At 45.2% G+C, this 15,639-nt stretch overlaps 1 protein-coding gene across 2 annotated transcripts in view; it reads left to right on the forward strand.

Annotated features, from left to right (window-relative positions):
- The window catches only part of cap1 (CAP, adenylate cyclase-associated protein 1 (yeast)), a 55,398-nt gene that overhangs the window by 11,763 nt on the left and 27,996 nt on the right, over positions 1–15,639 (forward strand). For both annotated transcript variants that reach the window (XM_072501161.1, XM_072501162.1), the window contains exons 3-5: positions 971–1,071; positions 3,269–3,346; positions 14,682–14,825. In XM_072501161.1, the coding sequence (XP_072357262.1) occupies positions 971–1,071; positions 3,269–3,346; positions 14,682–14,825 (323 nt within the window). The remainder of the gene's footprint in view (positions 1–970; positions 1,072–3,268; positions 3,347–14,681; positions 14,826–15,639) is intronic.

Below are 15,639 nucleotides of genomic sequence, written 5' to 3' on the forward strand. Positions count from 1 at the left end.
TGGCACCATAATTTAGTGTCTCAAACTTGATTGAGAGTTTTCTTTGTCACCTCTTTAAAAAAAAAAAAGAGGGGAAGGCTGTGTATGTAGTTTATATGGACTTTAGAAAGGCGTTTGACAAGGTCCCACATGGCAGACTTGTATAAAAACTAAAGTCACCTGGGATTCGGGGTGGGCTGGCAAGATGAATGTAGAATTTGCTCGGTTATAGAAGACAGTAGTGGTGGAAAGGTATTTTTCAGAATGGAGATTTGTAGCCCGTGGTGTTCTGCAGGGATCAGTGCTGGGACGACTGTTTGTAGGTTATATAGGGGCTGGTTTAGCAAAGTGGGCTAAATAGCTGGCTTGTAATACAGAACAAAACCAGCAGCGCGAGTTCAATTCCCGTACCGGCCTCCCCGAATGTGGTGACTCGGGGCTTTTCACAGTAACTTCATTGAAGCCTACTTGTGACAATAAGCGATTATTATATAAATGATCTGGAGGAAAATGTGTGTGGTCTGATTAGTACGTGAGTAAGGGCAGAAGGTTTTTTTTTCAGTTAGGATATCATGATCAGCACAGACTTGGAAGGCTGTAGGGCCTGTTCCTGTGCTGTACTTTTCTTTAAACTTCTTTGTTTTCATCACTGAATTGAAGTACCTGAGTGCATCTTGACCGCTGGGGAAAATGTGAATATCATTGGACTTTACTGTTATGACAATTTGAGAAGTTTTTGTATGTTTATTTCCGAGATTTTATGAATAAAGTATATTTTTGCAAGACCATTCTGCACATTTACCCATTGGAGTTGTTAAATATCACAATCAAAAGTTTGCTTTGGTTCCTGTGGAAGCCATTTAATTGCCTGTTTAGGTAAATGTATCTTTGTAGCGTAATGTATATTTTTAAGTGTACGTATATATTTGGTTTTGTTGATTTTGTACATAGTGCATGATATTAATCTGGGTCTGTGGTTTCATTTGTGTAGAGCTTGCTCCTTTTGTACAGGCATTTGATGAGCTGCTTGATGGACCATTGACAACATATTGGAAACAAAGCAAAGAGATTGGTGGCGATATTGGAGAACATGTGAGTAATTCTATTCAGTGATTTGTGAAATGATGGGCAGCTCTATTACATTAATAGTTCCTGTTCATGAATCCGAAGTGTTTGGGAGGCAGAGGCATCATCCTCACCCCCAAGATTTATTTTTACCTCTATGTTGATTAAACTCCCAATAAAAAATTGATCTAAATAGCCTGCCACTTGAAAGGTGAAAACCGACTAGGAGCTTTTCACACTAACTTCATTTGAAGCCTACTTGTGACAAGCGATTTTCATTTCATTTCATCTAATGCTCCTTTCAATTACTCAACCCACATAACCAGGATGGAGAAGGGAAAGTCTACCTGTAATAGCTGAACTTTACTGTGAAGCTACTTAGTCAGTCTGATTTAATATTTAAGCTTGTACATCATGAGTGTCTCGTTCAGTAAGGAGCGGTGGAACTGCACACCAGTGAGGCAGCATCTTCAGAAAGAAATAGATGGATTAAAGCCCCTCTTGCCGTTCCTTGGCTATTAATTATGTGACACTGTGATTGTCTCCATTTCAGACAAAACAACTTGCATTTAGTGTGGCCAATTCACCTGCTTTGCACATAGATTTCATAGAATTTACAGTGCAGAAGGAGGCCATTCGGCCCATCGAGTCTGCACCGACTCTTGGAACGAGCACCCTACCCAAGGTCTACACCTCCACTCTATCCCCACAACCCAGCAACCCCATCCAACACTAAGGGCTATTTTGGACACCAAGGGCAATTTATCATGGCCAATCCACCTAACCTGCACATCTTTGGACTGGGAGGAAACCGGAGCACCCGAAGGAAACTCATGCACACATGGGGAGGATGTGCAGACTCTGCACAGACAGTGACCCAAGCCGGAATCGAACCTGGGACCCTGGAGCTGTGAAGCAATTGTGCAATCCGCAATGCTCCCGTGCTGCACATCTTTTGGGTTGTGGGAGTGAGACTCATGCAGACACGGGAAGAATGTGCAAACTCCATACGAATAGTGACCTAGGGCCGGGGAATGAACCCGGATCCTCGGTGCCATGAGGCAACAGTGCTAACCACTGAGCCACCGTGCTGCCCAACATAAAATGTTTTTCTTCCCAAAAATCACACGAGGCCACTGTGGTATTATGTTGCTGATTTCCACCTTGTGTTTAGATAGATGCTTATTTGAGAAAGAAAGACTTAATGTGTCACCCATCTGGAGGAGTCAGTTAAATTTGGAAAGGGAGAAATACCCATAAACAAAATTGACTGTTTAAAGCAATTTTTAAAGGCTGGAGGATGTGAACTCGTTGAGGCTTTGCAGGAATGCTATTTATTTACTGGATTTGTATACAAAACAGCTGTACTATTTTCTGTGAACAAACCAGGTTTTTAAACCCACGTGTACAGTGGCAGAAAATAAATGAGCAGCTTGATGCCTGATTGTCAAAATGCTCATTTTTACATTCGGATTTCTACCAGCTGAAAGTGAAAGCAGGCAAAGCTGCTGAATCCAGAGGTGCTGAGATCAACTAAAGATGGGAACTTTTGCCAGTGCTAATTTGTCACCTTCTGGCTGTTGGTGGGCTGAGTAATTTGTTGGTACCCTTCCCTGGGCATTGTAAATGGTCTCATCTATTTTTTTTTTTTTAATTTTAGAGTACCCAATTATTTTTTTCCAATTAAGGGGCAATTTAGTGTGGCCAATCCACCTACCCTGCACATCTTTGGATTGTGGGGGTGAAACCCACGCAAACACTGGGAGAATGTGCAAACTCCACACGGACAGTGACCCGGAACACGAATCGAACCTGGGACTTCGGTGCCATGTGGCAGCAGTGCTAACCACTGCGCCACCGTGCTGCTCTTGGTCTCATCTATAAGAGTTATAAGTGTCTGGTGTTTCAAATAACTCCATGAAAGTGTTTGTTATACCTTTCTCTTCCAATGGTAATTTTTAATGCTGGGATGATTAATCAATTGGAATGAACTTTCTAACAAAGTGCCAGTGGTGGGAGTACTGATTAGCAATCCTGGGTGTTCATTGGCAAAATAACAATTTGAATCAAAAATCTTCATTTTACATCCTTGCTTGCATTCAGACTGATCCAAAGTAACATTTGAAAGCAGAAAATTAACTGTTTGATACAGTTTATATAAATAAGGGCTAACCATCTGAAAATATGTTGTGTATTCAATCATTTTGTTTTACTGTTTGCTTAGGCTGACCTGGTGCTTGAAACTGTGAAGATGGAGAGAGCATTTCTGGTGATTGCCTCCAAATGCCAGCAGCCTCCAGTGGTAGGTGTTTGATCTGATGGATGTTGTAACTGCTTGTGGGAACTTTTCAAATTTAGAAATGTCTCCAATATTTTAATTTATTCATTACTTTGGAAATTGTGTGAATATTTTAACCAGCCGTTGCCATTGTCTCTTGTGTAGATTTGATACCCTCTGCTTGTGAGTTCCCAAACCTTGATTTAAAAATCCTTCTCTGCAATCATGGAGCGTATTTGCTTGTGGGAACTTTTCAAATTTAGAAATGTCTCCTGTTTTTAGATTCAATATTTTCATTTATTCATTACTTTGGAAATTGTGTGACTACTTTAACCAGCCGTTGCCATCGTCTCATTTGTATAGATTTGATACCCTCTGCTTGTGACTTTCCAAACCTTGATTTAAAAATCTTTCTCTGCAATCACGGAGATACAAATTAGAGGCTGGTGTCAATTAGAATGATGTAGAGGCTTCTGTTCGGAATAATTCAGTGAGAGCACTCTTGCTTCGGAGTTAAAAGATTATGGTTCGAGACTTGAACATAAAATCAAGGCTGATGCTCCAGTGCAAGTACTAAAGAAATACTTCACTGTTGTAGGTGCCATCTTGCAGATGAGGCTTTGAACCTCTGATGCACGCAAGATCCTACAGTACTATGTCAAAGAAGAACAGAGGAGTCCTTACTAATATCTGGGCAGCACGGTAGCCTTGTGGATAGCACAATTGCTTCACAGCTCCAGGGTCCCAGGTTCGATTCCAGCTTGGGTCACTGTCTGTGCGGAGTCTGCACATCCTCCCCGTGTGTGCGTGGGTTTCCTCCGGGTGCTCCGGTTTCCTCCCACAGTCCAAAGATGTGCAGGTTAGGTGGATTGGCCATGATAAATTGCCCTTAGTGTCCAAAATTGCCCTTAGTGTTGGTTGGTGTTACTGGGTTATGGGAATGGGGTGGCAGTGTTGACCTTGGGTAGGGTGCTCTTTCCAAGAGCCGGTGCAGACTCGATGGGCCGAATGGCCTCCTTCTGCACTGTAAATTCTATGATAATCTATCCCTCAACCAACATCACTGAAACAGTTGCCAGCTTTAACAAACGGTCATCTGGACTCAAAACGTCAGCTCTTTATTCTCCCTACAGATTCTGCCAGACCTGCTGAGATTTTCCAGCATTTTTTCTTTTGGTCACTGAAACAGTTTTCTGGTCATTATCACACTCTTGTCAGTGCAATTTTGCTGCGCGCTATTTGGCTGCTGTGATTCCTGAATCACTGCAGTGCAACACCAAAAAGTACTTAATTGCCTGAAAAGCACTTTCAAGATGCTGAAAGGGCATGCCATATTACTGCAGGCCTTTTTTCCTGTTATGTATTATTTAGCAGCTGGTTCAACCACTATTGCAAGGGTCCAGTAGCAGGCCACTTTGGCCAAAGATTGTGCATGGAAACGTAAATGTCAATTGCGTTCACTGCTTCTGTTGAAATTGCTTAAATACGTGTTTCCCAAATCTATGTTGAAGTAAACAGTACCTCTGCTTCCACTATTTGTACATCCATTTCACTTCCGTGTGGTGGAGCAGGGCCCTGTACGTTTTTTCATAGCGCAAATTACGCTGAGTTGCATCCTTGAAGTGCTTCATCGGTGACGAAGAATCAGTGCAAGACTGGGTGACGAAGTGGGTTAAAAGTCTGACTTTTGGAATTCTGTAAGCTTTGGATACTGAGTCATTGAATATATTTAGAACCATGGGATAGAAAGAAAAAGCAGAAAAATTAAGTTGGGGTAGAATATAGGCCAGAATCTTATCGAATGCAGGCAGGCGTGAGAGGCTACTCATTTCTCATCATATTTTCACATCCAGGGCCTCTGTTTGAATTAAGCCAGCAATCTGGCTGCAGAGTTAGTGTGTAGAATTGAATTTGGCAGTCTTGATCTGGTTATTGTGTTGTTTAGTGCGGGGTGTTATTGAACTCATTATTGGTTGGGAGTTTGACTTTTAAAGTTGAATTGTTCAGACTTTAAGCAAGTGCAATTTTGTTTCTGTTTTTGGCCAGTTATCACCATTAGTGAGTTTGGGGGGGGGGGGGGGGGGGGAGACGAATCCAATTAAATGCATCAGTAGTGTTGCTAACTTTCCGGTTGGTTCAATTGCTCTGTTTCATTACCTTTGCTCTCGAGTCGCCAGGTATCTTTATGATACCGCCACGAGGTTCAAGTCCAAGTAATGATCAATAACTCAATACACCGATTAGTAAGATTCAAATCAAAGCACATTTATTATACACTGTAATCGCTACTCATGCACAAATTCTACATCTAAGCTACTTAACTTCGGACTGGCCCACCAGAACAAATGGCCTTTTGTTCGGGTTCTGAGTCTGCGGGATTCAAAGTTGGTACGGATTGGTAGCTAGGAGCACCTATCTAGTAGCGAGCATTGAATTAAGACTTACTTTTTTCGGTGGTCACGGTCAAGGTTGGTTTGCGGGCAGGAAGAAGAGAGCGAGTTGAACTTGGGGCTTAACGTTTATAGTCCCCAGGGGCTTCCCACCTTTCGGGGCGGACCCTGTACCTGGTTCTAGGTGATTGGACTTCGTTCCAATCGCTTGGTTCGATTTCTCCAATCCTGGAGCGGTTCCCTGATCGATGGGCGGTCTTGAGGTGTTCATTAACCTCTTGTGTTGGCTCCTGCTGGCGCCGGGGAGTCTGGCTTAGTTTTGAGTGTCCCAAATGTTGCTATTGTTCCCGGGGGTTGCTCATCAGTATGTAGATGGCTGTTACATTGTTATGCTGCTGGTCGCTGGTATCGATGCTGTCTGGGCTTTTGCAGAGTTAAATACACAAACCTGCACCTGCTGGTTTCTGCCTGTGTTGGCTGACTTTCCCATCATCCTTTGCCATTCGCCATTTTAAATCGGGAGTTGGCCAATTTAGGTGGCTACAGTAGGTACTCGCACGGGAGCCTGTAATTGGAAATATTCTCATGTAGTTTATGACAACTGTGACAATCTCGATAAATGAACTGTAATTCTGCAATGTTTGGTTGTTTATCTTGCCGAGGTTCCCACTGGAGACTAATTGAGGTATAATACAAGACTAAAATAGCTGCTAATTATGAGCCGCACATCCAATCATCTGTAGTTTAGTTAATCTAAAGTCCCCCCTCTGTCAGCACCTTTCATGCCTGATGTGTTTGATTTGGGAAAAAAGACAAAAAACAGATTGTTTAAGTGCATTCTAAAATGTTGGGTGGTCTCAAAAATACTTGCTAATGGTGGAACAAAAGACAACAGTATGTGCTTTTAACAGTAAATACTGTAGGTAAGCAAGGCAGTACAATGGGTAGCAAATTATGACAACTGGAATTTACAAAAGTGCTTAATGCTCACAAAACTGACTACTTAAAAGGCGTTACAAAACAGCTTTTAATGTTTACCTTCCGTTGATGTGTATGATGTTTAAGCGTTGACTACTGTTCAATCTGGGAAGGTTTTCAAAAACAATATTTTTACTAAGTTTTTAACAATTTGTACAAAATAACAATCAAAACAACAAACCATGTATCAACAACCTCAACAAACCATGACAAAACAAAATCTACCCCAGATCCTTGAAATGCAATGTAAGCAGACGCCAAGTCCAATAGAAGCCATCACTCGCTTCCCTCACCATGAACATAACCGCTTCCAGGTGCAGAGACTCCATCAAATCACACAGCCATGCTGGAACTTCTGGTGGCAGCCACGGTGTGAGTGGTCGCACTGGGCAGCTCTTGCTCGAAGGTACAGGCCTAGAGCTGAGGAGCCGCTGCGGGCGGTGATCGTGAGAATCCACACATTTGTGGAGAAAGAGAAGATTTTGTGTTGGGCCAGGTATAAACGCACCTGCGAATGGGAAGGGAACAAGGTCCGAATTTATCAGGACATCGGAGCAGAGTTGGCGAAGTGGCCGGCAAGGTTCAACAAAGCCACTGGTGCTCGACTGGCAGTGGATCAGGTTCGGGGTGCTCTCCCTGGCAAAACTATGGGTGACGTTTGAAGGCCGGGAGTGTTATTTTGAGACCCCAGAAGCGGGCAAAAACTTCATTAAGGAGCATAAACAGGGGGGAGAACTGAGTGGACAATGCTTGGGAACCGGGATGTTGGCACTTCGTAATGGTTGGGAACATGTTTGAAGTGGGGGTAGGGATTGGGGGATTTTTGTCCACTCCGGTTTGATGGGGGTCCATTTTGGGGTTTGTTGTTTTGCTATGCACCGTAGGACCTGTTGTTCATGCTTGCGATTGGCCATCGTGTTGAGTTCTGGGGTGTGGAAAGGTACAGTGCGGGGAGGGATGTAGGGCATCCCTGCCTGGCCCTCATTGATGTTCGCCATGAGTTGCCTACCCTTGACACACTCCGTTTCGTCCTCTGCGACCATCTCCGGTATGCAGCCCTCCAGCCTTTTGGCCAGGACCTTTGCGAGTATTTTTGGATCAACATTCAACAGTGAAATGGGTTTATATGATCCACATTCTGTCGGGTCTTTATCTTTTTTGGGTATAAGTGAGATTCTGATCTTTGTCAACGATTTTGACATGACTCGTCGGTTAACAGTTCCCAAAGCCCACAGCAGGTGTGTGGTCATCAAACTCCCCCAAAGAAATGGGTAAAAGGGATCAAAAACAAAGACCCAGCCAGGAGCCACTTTTTGTGCACCTTGGTCTTGCATGATGTTACCGGAAGTCGTCCTTCTGGGAAGTTTAATCAAATTTTAAATTAAAAAAAAATTTCCCCCTTCAGTTAATAAACAGGGCGCACTGTAGCAGCGTGGTTAGCACTGTAGCTTTACAGCGCCAGGGTTCCGGGTTCAATTCCCGCTTGGGTCACTGTCTGTGTGGAATCTGCACGTTCTCCCTGTGTCTGTGTGGGTTTCCTCCGGGAGCTCCAGTTTCCTCCCACAAGCCCCGAAAGGCATGCTGTTAGGTGAATTGGACATTTCGAATTCTCCCTCTTGTGTACAGTTTCCTCCCACAAGTACCGAAAGGCGTGCTATTAGGTGAATTGGACATTTTGAATTCTCCCTCTGTGTACCTGAACAGGTGCCGGAGTGTGGCGATTAAGGGATTTTCGCAGTAACTTTGCAGTGTTAATGTAAGCCTACAGGGGCTGTTTAGCACAGGGCTAAATCGCTGGCTTTGAAAGCAGACCAAGACAAACCAGCAGCACGGTTCAATTCCCGTATCAGCCTCCCTGAACAGGCGCCGGAATGTGGCGACTAGGGGCTTTTCCCAGTATCTTCATTTGAAGCCTACTTCTGACAAGCGATTTTCATTCATTTCATTTTCATTTCATACTTGTGGCACTAATAAAGATTATTAAAAACAAAAAATAATCAATACTGGCACTTGTAGATTTTTCCTGCTGCAAAGGCTGCAGTGACAAATAACGAAAACGTGTGCTAATGTTGTATTCAGTATGCCAAGAACAAAGGCCCGGTGTTTGCCATGTTTTTTAAAATAAAACTTTATTTGTGAACTATTGACTTATTTTGGGCTTTAGAAACTGATTCGCCACATTTCTAATTCAACTTTGCATCGAGTTGAAGTTTTTTGAAAAAGATTATTGTTTTTCCACTTTTAAAAGCATTGACTACAGTCTGCAATTATTTTACATTTGTACTAGAATAAAAGCAGACAAAGGCTGTCCCCATTTAAAATATATGCACACTAGAATCCCTGCAGTGCCCCACAAACCCTCGATTTTGTTTAGGTGATTAAATATATTTTGCAGTTTTCACCAGTGAGCATATTGCATCAGATACACCACAAAAGACATACAGGGTAAAAGTGACATTTATGCTTTAAGATTCACTTCAAAAACACTCTGCTGCCCCTTTGCAGTTTACTACACTACCGATGCTATTGGTCCTTTTGTGAGAATACTATATAATGCTGGAACACAGACTTGCATATTTTCGATTTGCTTATTGCGAACAATCTTTGGGCACCTCAAGACCATTCACTTGGAATCCCTTTGTCAATTGTCTGGTTTCAGAGGAACTTTATTTTTTAAAAAATATTTTATTCACATTTTTACATATTTGTAACAAACCCCCCCATTAAGCAATAATAAACACAGTAGTAAATGCAAAGTACACCCCCCTCCCCCCAGGTTGCTGCTGCTGACCACCTCCTAATGCTCCGCTAGAAAATCTAGGAACGGTTGCCACTGCCTGAAGAACCCTTGCACAGACCCTTGCAAGGCAAATTTTACCCTCTCCAATTTAATGAATCCTGCCATGTCGCTGACCCAGGCTTCCACGCTTGGGGGCCTTGCAACTTTCCACTGTAGCAGAATCCTCCGCCGGGCTACCAGGGACGCAAAAGCCAGAATACCGGCCTCTTTCGCCTCCTGCACTCCCGGCTCGTCCGATACCCCAAATACTGCTAACCCCCAGCTCGACTTAACCAGGGTATTCACCACATTAGACACCGTCCTTGCAACTCCCCTCCAGAACTGGGCACGCCCAGAACATATGGGCGTGATTTGCTGGGCTCCCTGAGCACCTCACATACCTGTCTTCCAAAAGAACCTGAACTCCAAAGAACCTGTTCAACCTCGCCCCTGTCATATGCGCTCTGTGAAGAACCTTAAATTCTACCAGGCTAAGCCTGGTGCAAGAGGAGGAAGAATTAACCCTACCAGGGTGTCCGTCCACGTACCCTCGTCTATCTCCTCCTCCCATTTACCCTTTAGCTCTTCCACCGAGGTTGTCTCCTCCTCCTGCATCTCCTGGTAGATCACCTTGCCTTCTCCAACCCACACCCCCGAGAGCACCCTATCCTGGATCCTACGTGCTGGAAGCAGCGGGAACTCCCTCACCTGCCGTCTTACAAACGCCCTTACCTGCATGTACCTGAAGGCATTTCCAGGGGGAAGCCCAAATTTTTCCTCCAGCACCCCAAGGCTCGCAAACGTCCCAACTATAAACAGGTCCCCCATCCTTCTAATTCTTGCCCTGTGCCAGCTCAGGAACTCTCCATCCATTCTCCCTGGGACGAACCGATAGTTCTCTCGGATCGGGGACCAAACCGAAGCCTTTAGCTCACCCCTGTGGCATCTCCACTGCCCCCAAATTTTCAAAGTCGCCGCCACCACCGGACTCGTGGTGTACCTTGTCGGCGGGAGCGGCAGTAGTGCTGTCACCAGCGTTCTCAGACTCGTGCCCACACAGGACGCCATCTCCAGCCTCTTCCACGCCGCCCCCTCCATTACCCACTCACATAGAATTTACAGTGCAGAAGGAGGCCATTCGGCCCGTCGAGTCTGCACCGGCTCTTGGAAAGAGCACCCTACCCAAAGTCAACACCTCCACCCCATCCCACCACCCAGTAACCCCACCCAACACTAAGGGCAATTTTGGACACCAAGGGCAATTTAGCATGGCCAATCCACCTAACCTGCACATCTTTGGACTGTGGGAGGAAACCGGAGGACCCGGAGGAAACCCACGCACACACTGGGAGGATGTGCAGACTCCGCACAGACAGTGACCCAAGCCGGAATCGAACCTTGGACCCTGGAGCTGTGAAGCAATTGTGCTATCCACAATGCTACCGTGCTGCCCTGATGATGCCTTGTGCATCATCGCCACATTGGCAGCCCAGTAGTACCCACACAGATTAGGCAATGTTAACCCTCCTCTGTCCCTACTCCGTTCCAGAAACAACCTTCTCAGCCTCGGGGTCTTTTTCGCCCACACGAATCCCATGATGCTCCTGCTAACCTGCTTAAAAAAGGACTTGGGGATCAGGATGGGGAGGCACTGGAATACAAAAAGGAAACCTCGGGACCTCCGTCATTTTCACCGACTGCACCCTACCCGCCAGGGAGAGTGGCAGCATATCCCACCTTTTAAACTCCTCCTCCATTTGCTCCACCAGTCGCGTCAAGTTGAGCTCGTGTAGGGTCCCCAGCTCCTTGCCACCTGGATCCCCAGGTACCGAAAACCCCTTTCCGCCCTCTTCAATCGAAGCTCGTCTATCCCCCTTCCCTGGTCCCCTGGGTGTACCACGAAGAGCTCACACTTCCCCACGTTGAGCTGCTACCCGGAAAAGTCCCCAAACTCCCTGAGGATCCGCATCACCTCCGGCATCTCCCCCCCCCCCCCCACCCCCCCCCCACCCAAAACTGGGTCCGCCACATACAGTAAACAGGTCATCGGCATACAACGATACCCGGTGTTCGTTCTCTCTCTCTCTCTCTCTCTCTCTCTCTCTCTCTCTCTCTCTCTCTCTCTCTCTCTCTCTCTCTCTTTCTCTCTCTCTCTCTTTCTCTCTCTCTCTCTCTCTCTCTCTCTTTCTCTCTCTCTCTCTCCTCTCTTTCTTTCTCTCTCTTTCTCTCTCTTTCTTTCTCTCTCTCTTTCTTTTTCTTTCTCTCTCTCTTTCTCTCTCTCTCTCTCTCTCTCTCTCTCTCTCTCTCTCTCTCTCTCTCTCTCTCTCTCTCTCTCTCTCTCTCTCTCTCTCTCTCTCTCTCTCTCTCTCTCTCTCTCTCTCTCTCTCTCTCTCTCTCTCTCTCTCTCTCTCTCTCTCTCTCTCTCTCTCAAAGCCATAGCCAAAGGTTCAATTGCCAATGCAAATAGCAAGGGGGATAGGGGGCACCCCTGCCTCGTCCTCCAGTACAGCCGAAGGTATTCCGACCTCCTCCGATTCGTGGCCACACTCGCCACCGGGGGCTTCGTAAAGTAGCCTAACCCAACTAATGAACCCCTCTCCGAACCCAAACCTCCTCAACACTTCCCAAAGGTACCCCCAATCCACCCTATCGAAGGCCTTCTCCGCGTCCATCGCCGCCACTATCTCTGCTTCCCCCTCCACTGCAGGCATTATGATTATGTTGAGGAGCCTCCGCACATTGGTATTCAGCTGCCTTCCCTTCACAAAACCTGTCGGGTCCTCGGGAATCACCCCTGGGACACAGTCCTCAATTCTAGTAGCCAACACCTTCGCTAACAGCTTCGCCTCCACGTTGAGGAGCGAGATTGGCCTATACGACCCACTCTGTAATGGGTCCTTGTCCCGCTTCAAGATCAGCGCCCTGGACAAGGTCGAACTCGGCCTGGAGGCTTCGTCGCTTCTTGAGTAGTCCCTCCTCGGGGGACCTCTGCATACCTCCTATCCACCCTTAAAATCTCCCCCACCAATCTCTCCCCCTCTCTCCTCTCCTTTCTTTCCTTGTGGGCCCTAGTGGAGATTAACTCACCCCTAATCACCGCCTTCAGCACCTCCCAGACCACCCCCACCTGCACCTCCCCAGTATCGTTACCCTCTAGATAGCTTTCAATGCACCCCCGGATCCGCCCGCTCACCAGCTCATCCGCCAGCAAGCCCACATCCAGGCGCCACAGCGGACGCTGGTCCCTCTCCTCCCTTAGCTCCTGCTCCACCCAATGTGGGGCATGGTCTGAGATGGCTATGGCTGAATACTCCGTGTCCTCCACCCTCTGGATTAGTGCCCTGCTCATAACGAAGAAGTCAATCCAGGAGTAGGCTTTATGGACATAGGGGGGGGAAAAAATAAAATTCCCTGGCCCCCGGCCTGACAAAGCTCCATGGGTGCACTCCTCCCATCTGGTCCATAAACCCACACAGCACCTTGGCCGCCGCCGGCCTCTTACCCGTCCTGGACCTAGAGCAGTCCAATGCTGGATCCAGTACCGTGTTAAAGTTTCCTCCCCCCCCATTTTCAGAGGATCTTTCAAAGGCTAACTTCATTTTCATCAGAGTGGCAAGACTCACTTTTTAGACTTGTGACTATTTGTGCTTCTTCTACATTCCAGCATTCTGATTCACAAAATGAATGACGCTGGATTAAATTTCATCAGTTGTTGGTCTGGATATGTTTTTTTTTAGTGTCTCTTAGAAGATAGCATTCAAATGAAGATTTGCCAAGTGAAAAAAATGGGAATCCCATTTGACATAATTTGGTATTTGTTCAAATGAGAATTCGACAGAAGTTTTCATTGCTAGCTAATTGATTGTTTTCAAATGTCAGCTTTGTTTCTGGTAACGCTCTTGCACGAGTCAGGAAACCGTGGATTCCAGTTCTATTGTGGAGGCATATTATGGGCTGACTGCTAAATGCAGTAGTTATAACAAAGAACAATTCAGCACAGAAACAGGCCCTTCGGCTCTCCAAGCCTGCACCGATCACGAGTCCCATCTAGACCAACCGCCTGTATCCTTCTATACCCCGTCTGTTCATGTGCCTATCCAGATAAGTCTTAAAAGTTCCTAACGTATCCGCCTCAACCACCTCACTTGGCAGTGCATTCCAGGCCACCACCACCCTGTGTAGAAGAACCTTCCCCGCACATCTTATGACATCAACGGGAAAAGCATTTACACTGAACCTGTTTCCCCCCCCCCCCAAAAAACCACCACACCTTGAACTTGTGCCCCCTTGTAATTTTAAATTCCGCCCTGGGATAAAGCCTCCAACTGTTCACCGTATCTATACCCTTAATAATTTTATAAACTTCTATCTGGTCGTCTCTCTAAGGAGACCAATCCCAGTTTATTCAATCTTTTCTTATAGCTAATACCCTCCCTACTGAGCAACATCCTCGTAAACCTTTTCTGCACTCTCTCCAAAGCCTCCATGTCCTTCTGGTAGTGTGGTGACCAGAATTGGACACCGTATTCCAAATGTGGCCTAACCAACGTTCTATATAACTGTGATATAATTTTCGAGCTTTTATACTTGATACCCCATCCTATGAAGGCAAGCATTCCATATGCTTTCTTTACCACCATTTCCACCTGTGCTGCCACTTTTAAGAATCTGTGGACCTGCACACCCAGATCTGTGTTTCTATGCTCCTGATGGTTCTGCCATTTATTTTATAGCTTCCACCTGAATTGGATCTACCAAAATGCATCACCTCTCATTTGTCTGGGTTAAATTCCATCTGCCATTTCTCTGCCCAATTTTGCAGCCTATCTATATCCTGTTGTATTCTCTGACGATCTTCATTACTATCCGCAATTCCTGCAATCTTGGTATCATCCGTAAACTTGCTAATCAGAAATGGCATTGATATGTATGTATGGGTGACATAACTGATCTTTCATCTTTGTATATTAAATAAAGTAAACTGATAGTAAAAAAGAAAATAGAGTTTTTAAAAAATGCAAATAACTCATCAAAATATTTCTGTCACTCAGTCCAATTTTCTCTGCAGCTGAATTGTTGCATATGGTGAGCTCAATGTTTTGAATGAAGTAATTTGCTTCTTTTCAAGCTGTGTATTTAGCATGTTATTTCTTTTGATGTATGGTTAATTTTCTGCATTGATGTTTGTTTGATCTGCCGTTGTTTTTTGCAGAATGAATTGACCCAGCTACTCCAGCCTCTCTCCAATAGAATTCTGCAGATCCAAGAGTTCAGAGAGAAAAAACGTGCAAGCAAACAGTTCAATCATCTATCTGCAATTAGTGAGAGCATTCCTGCTCTGGGGTGGTTGGCAATTGTAAGTATTCTACTCCGCAAACAACTTTTCCCAGTTTTGTTAATAGGAGAGCCATGACCTAATTTGGTATGGCATGCATTTGATATTTTTGATATACTTTTGATAAGGGTCGTCCGCAGTGTTCATCTGTGGACGTTTTGATAGCTACTTAACCTATAAATTTACTTAAACCGTTAAGTGAATATATTCTTCGAATTAATTTTTTAAATAAATTCTATTCCCAATTTAGTCCGCAGTCTTTATTTTTTTTTTAAATTGAGTACCCAATTATTTTTTTCAAATTAAGGGGTAATTTAGCATGGCCATTCCACCTACCCTGCGCATCTTTTTGGGTTGTGGGGGTGAGACCCACGCAGACACCGGGGAGAATGTGCAAACTCCACGTGGACAGTAACCCGGGGCTGGGATCGAACCCGGTTCCTTGGTGGTGTGAGGTAGCAGTGCTAACCACTGCGCCACTGTGCCGCTCTTAGTCATCAGTATTATTGACACTGTTCCTGGATTAGATTGGCTCTTATAAAATCACTTTGTTGGGCAAACTGGAACAGAATGCCCAGCCTGAAGGAGAGGAACAGCAATAGGCAAAGTGAAAGCAAACTGCGACTGTGAGCAATCACTGACGATTATAGTGGGCATGTTGGTGATGACACTATTTACCTCTTAAACCAACGGGCATTAATACTAATAGATTTTAGCAATGAAGCAGCATTTTAGTTGAATGTAACCAATTGTGATTTGTGTGGACGCCTTATCTGGATATCAAGTTATTTTTTTTACATGGAGTGATAAACATTTGTCATGTATATTTTACAAA

This window comes from Scyliorhinus torazame, chromosome 1 (genome assembly GCF_047496885.1).
Source record: "Scyliorhinus torazame isolate Kashiwa2021f chromosome 1, sScyTor2.1, whole genome shotgun sequence".
Taxonomy (NCBI): domain Eukaryota; kingdom Metazoa; phylum Chordata; class Chondrichthyes; order Carcharhiniformes; family Scyliorhinidae; genus Scyliorhinus; species Scyliorhinus torazame.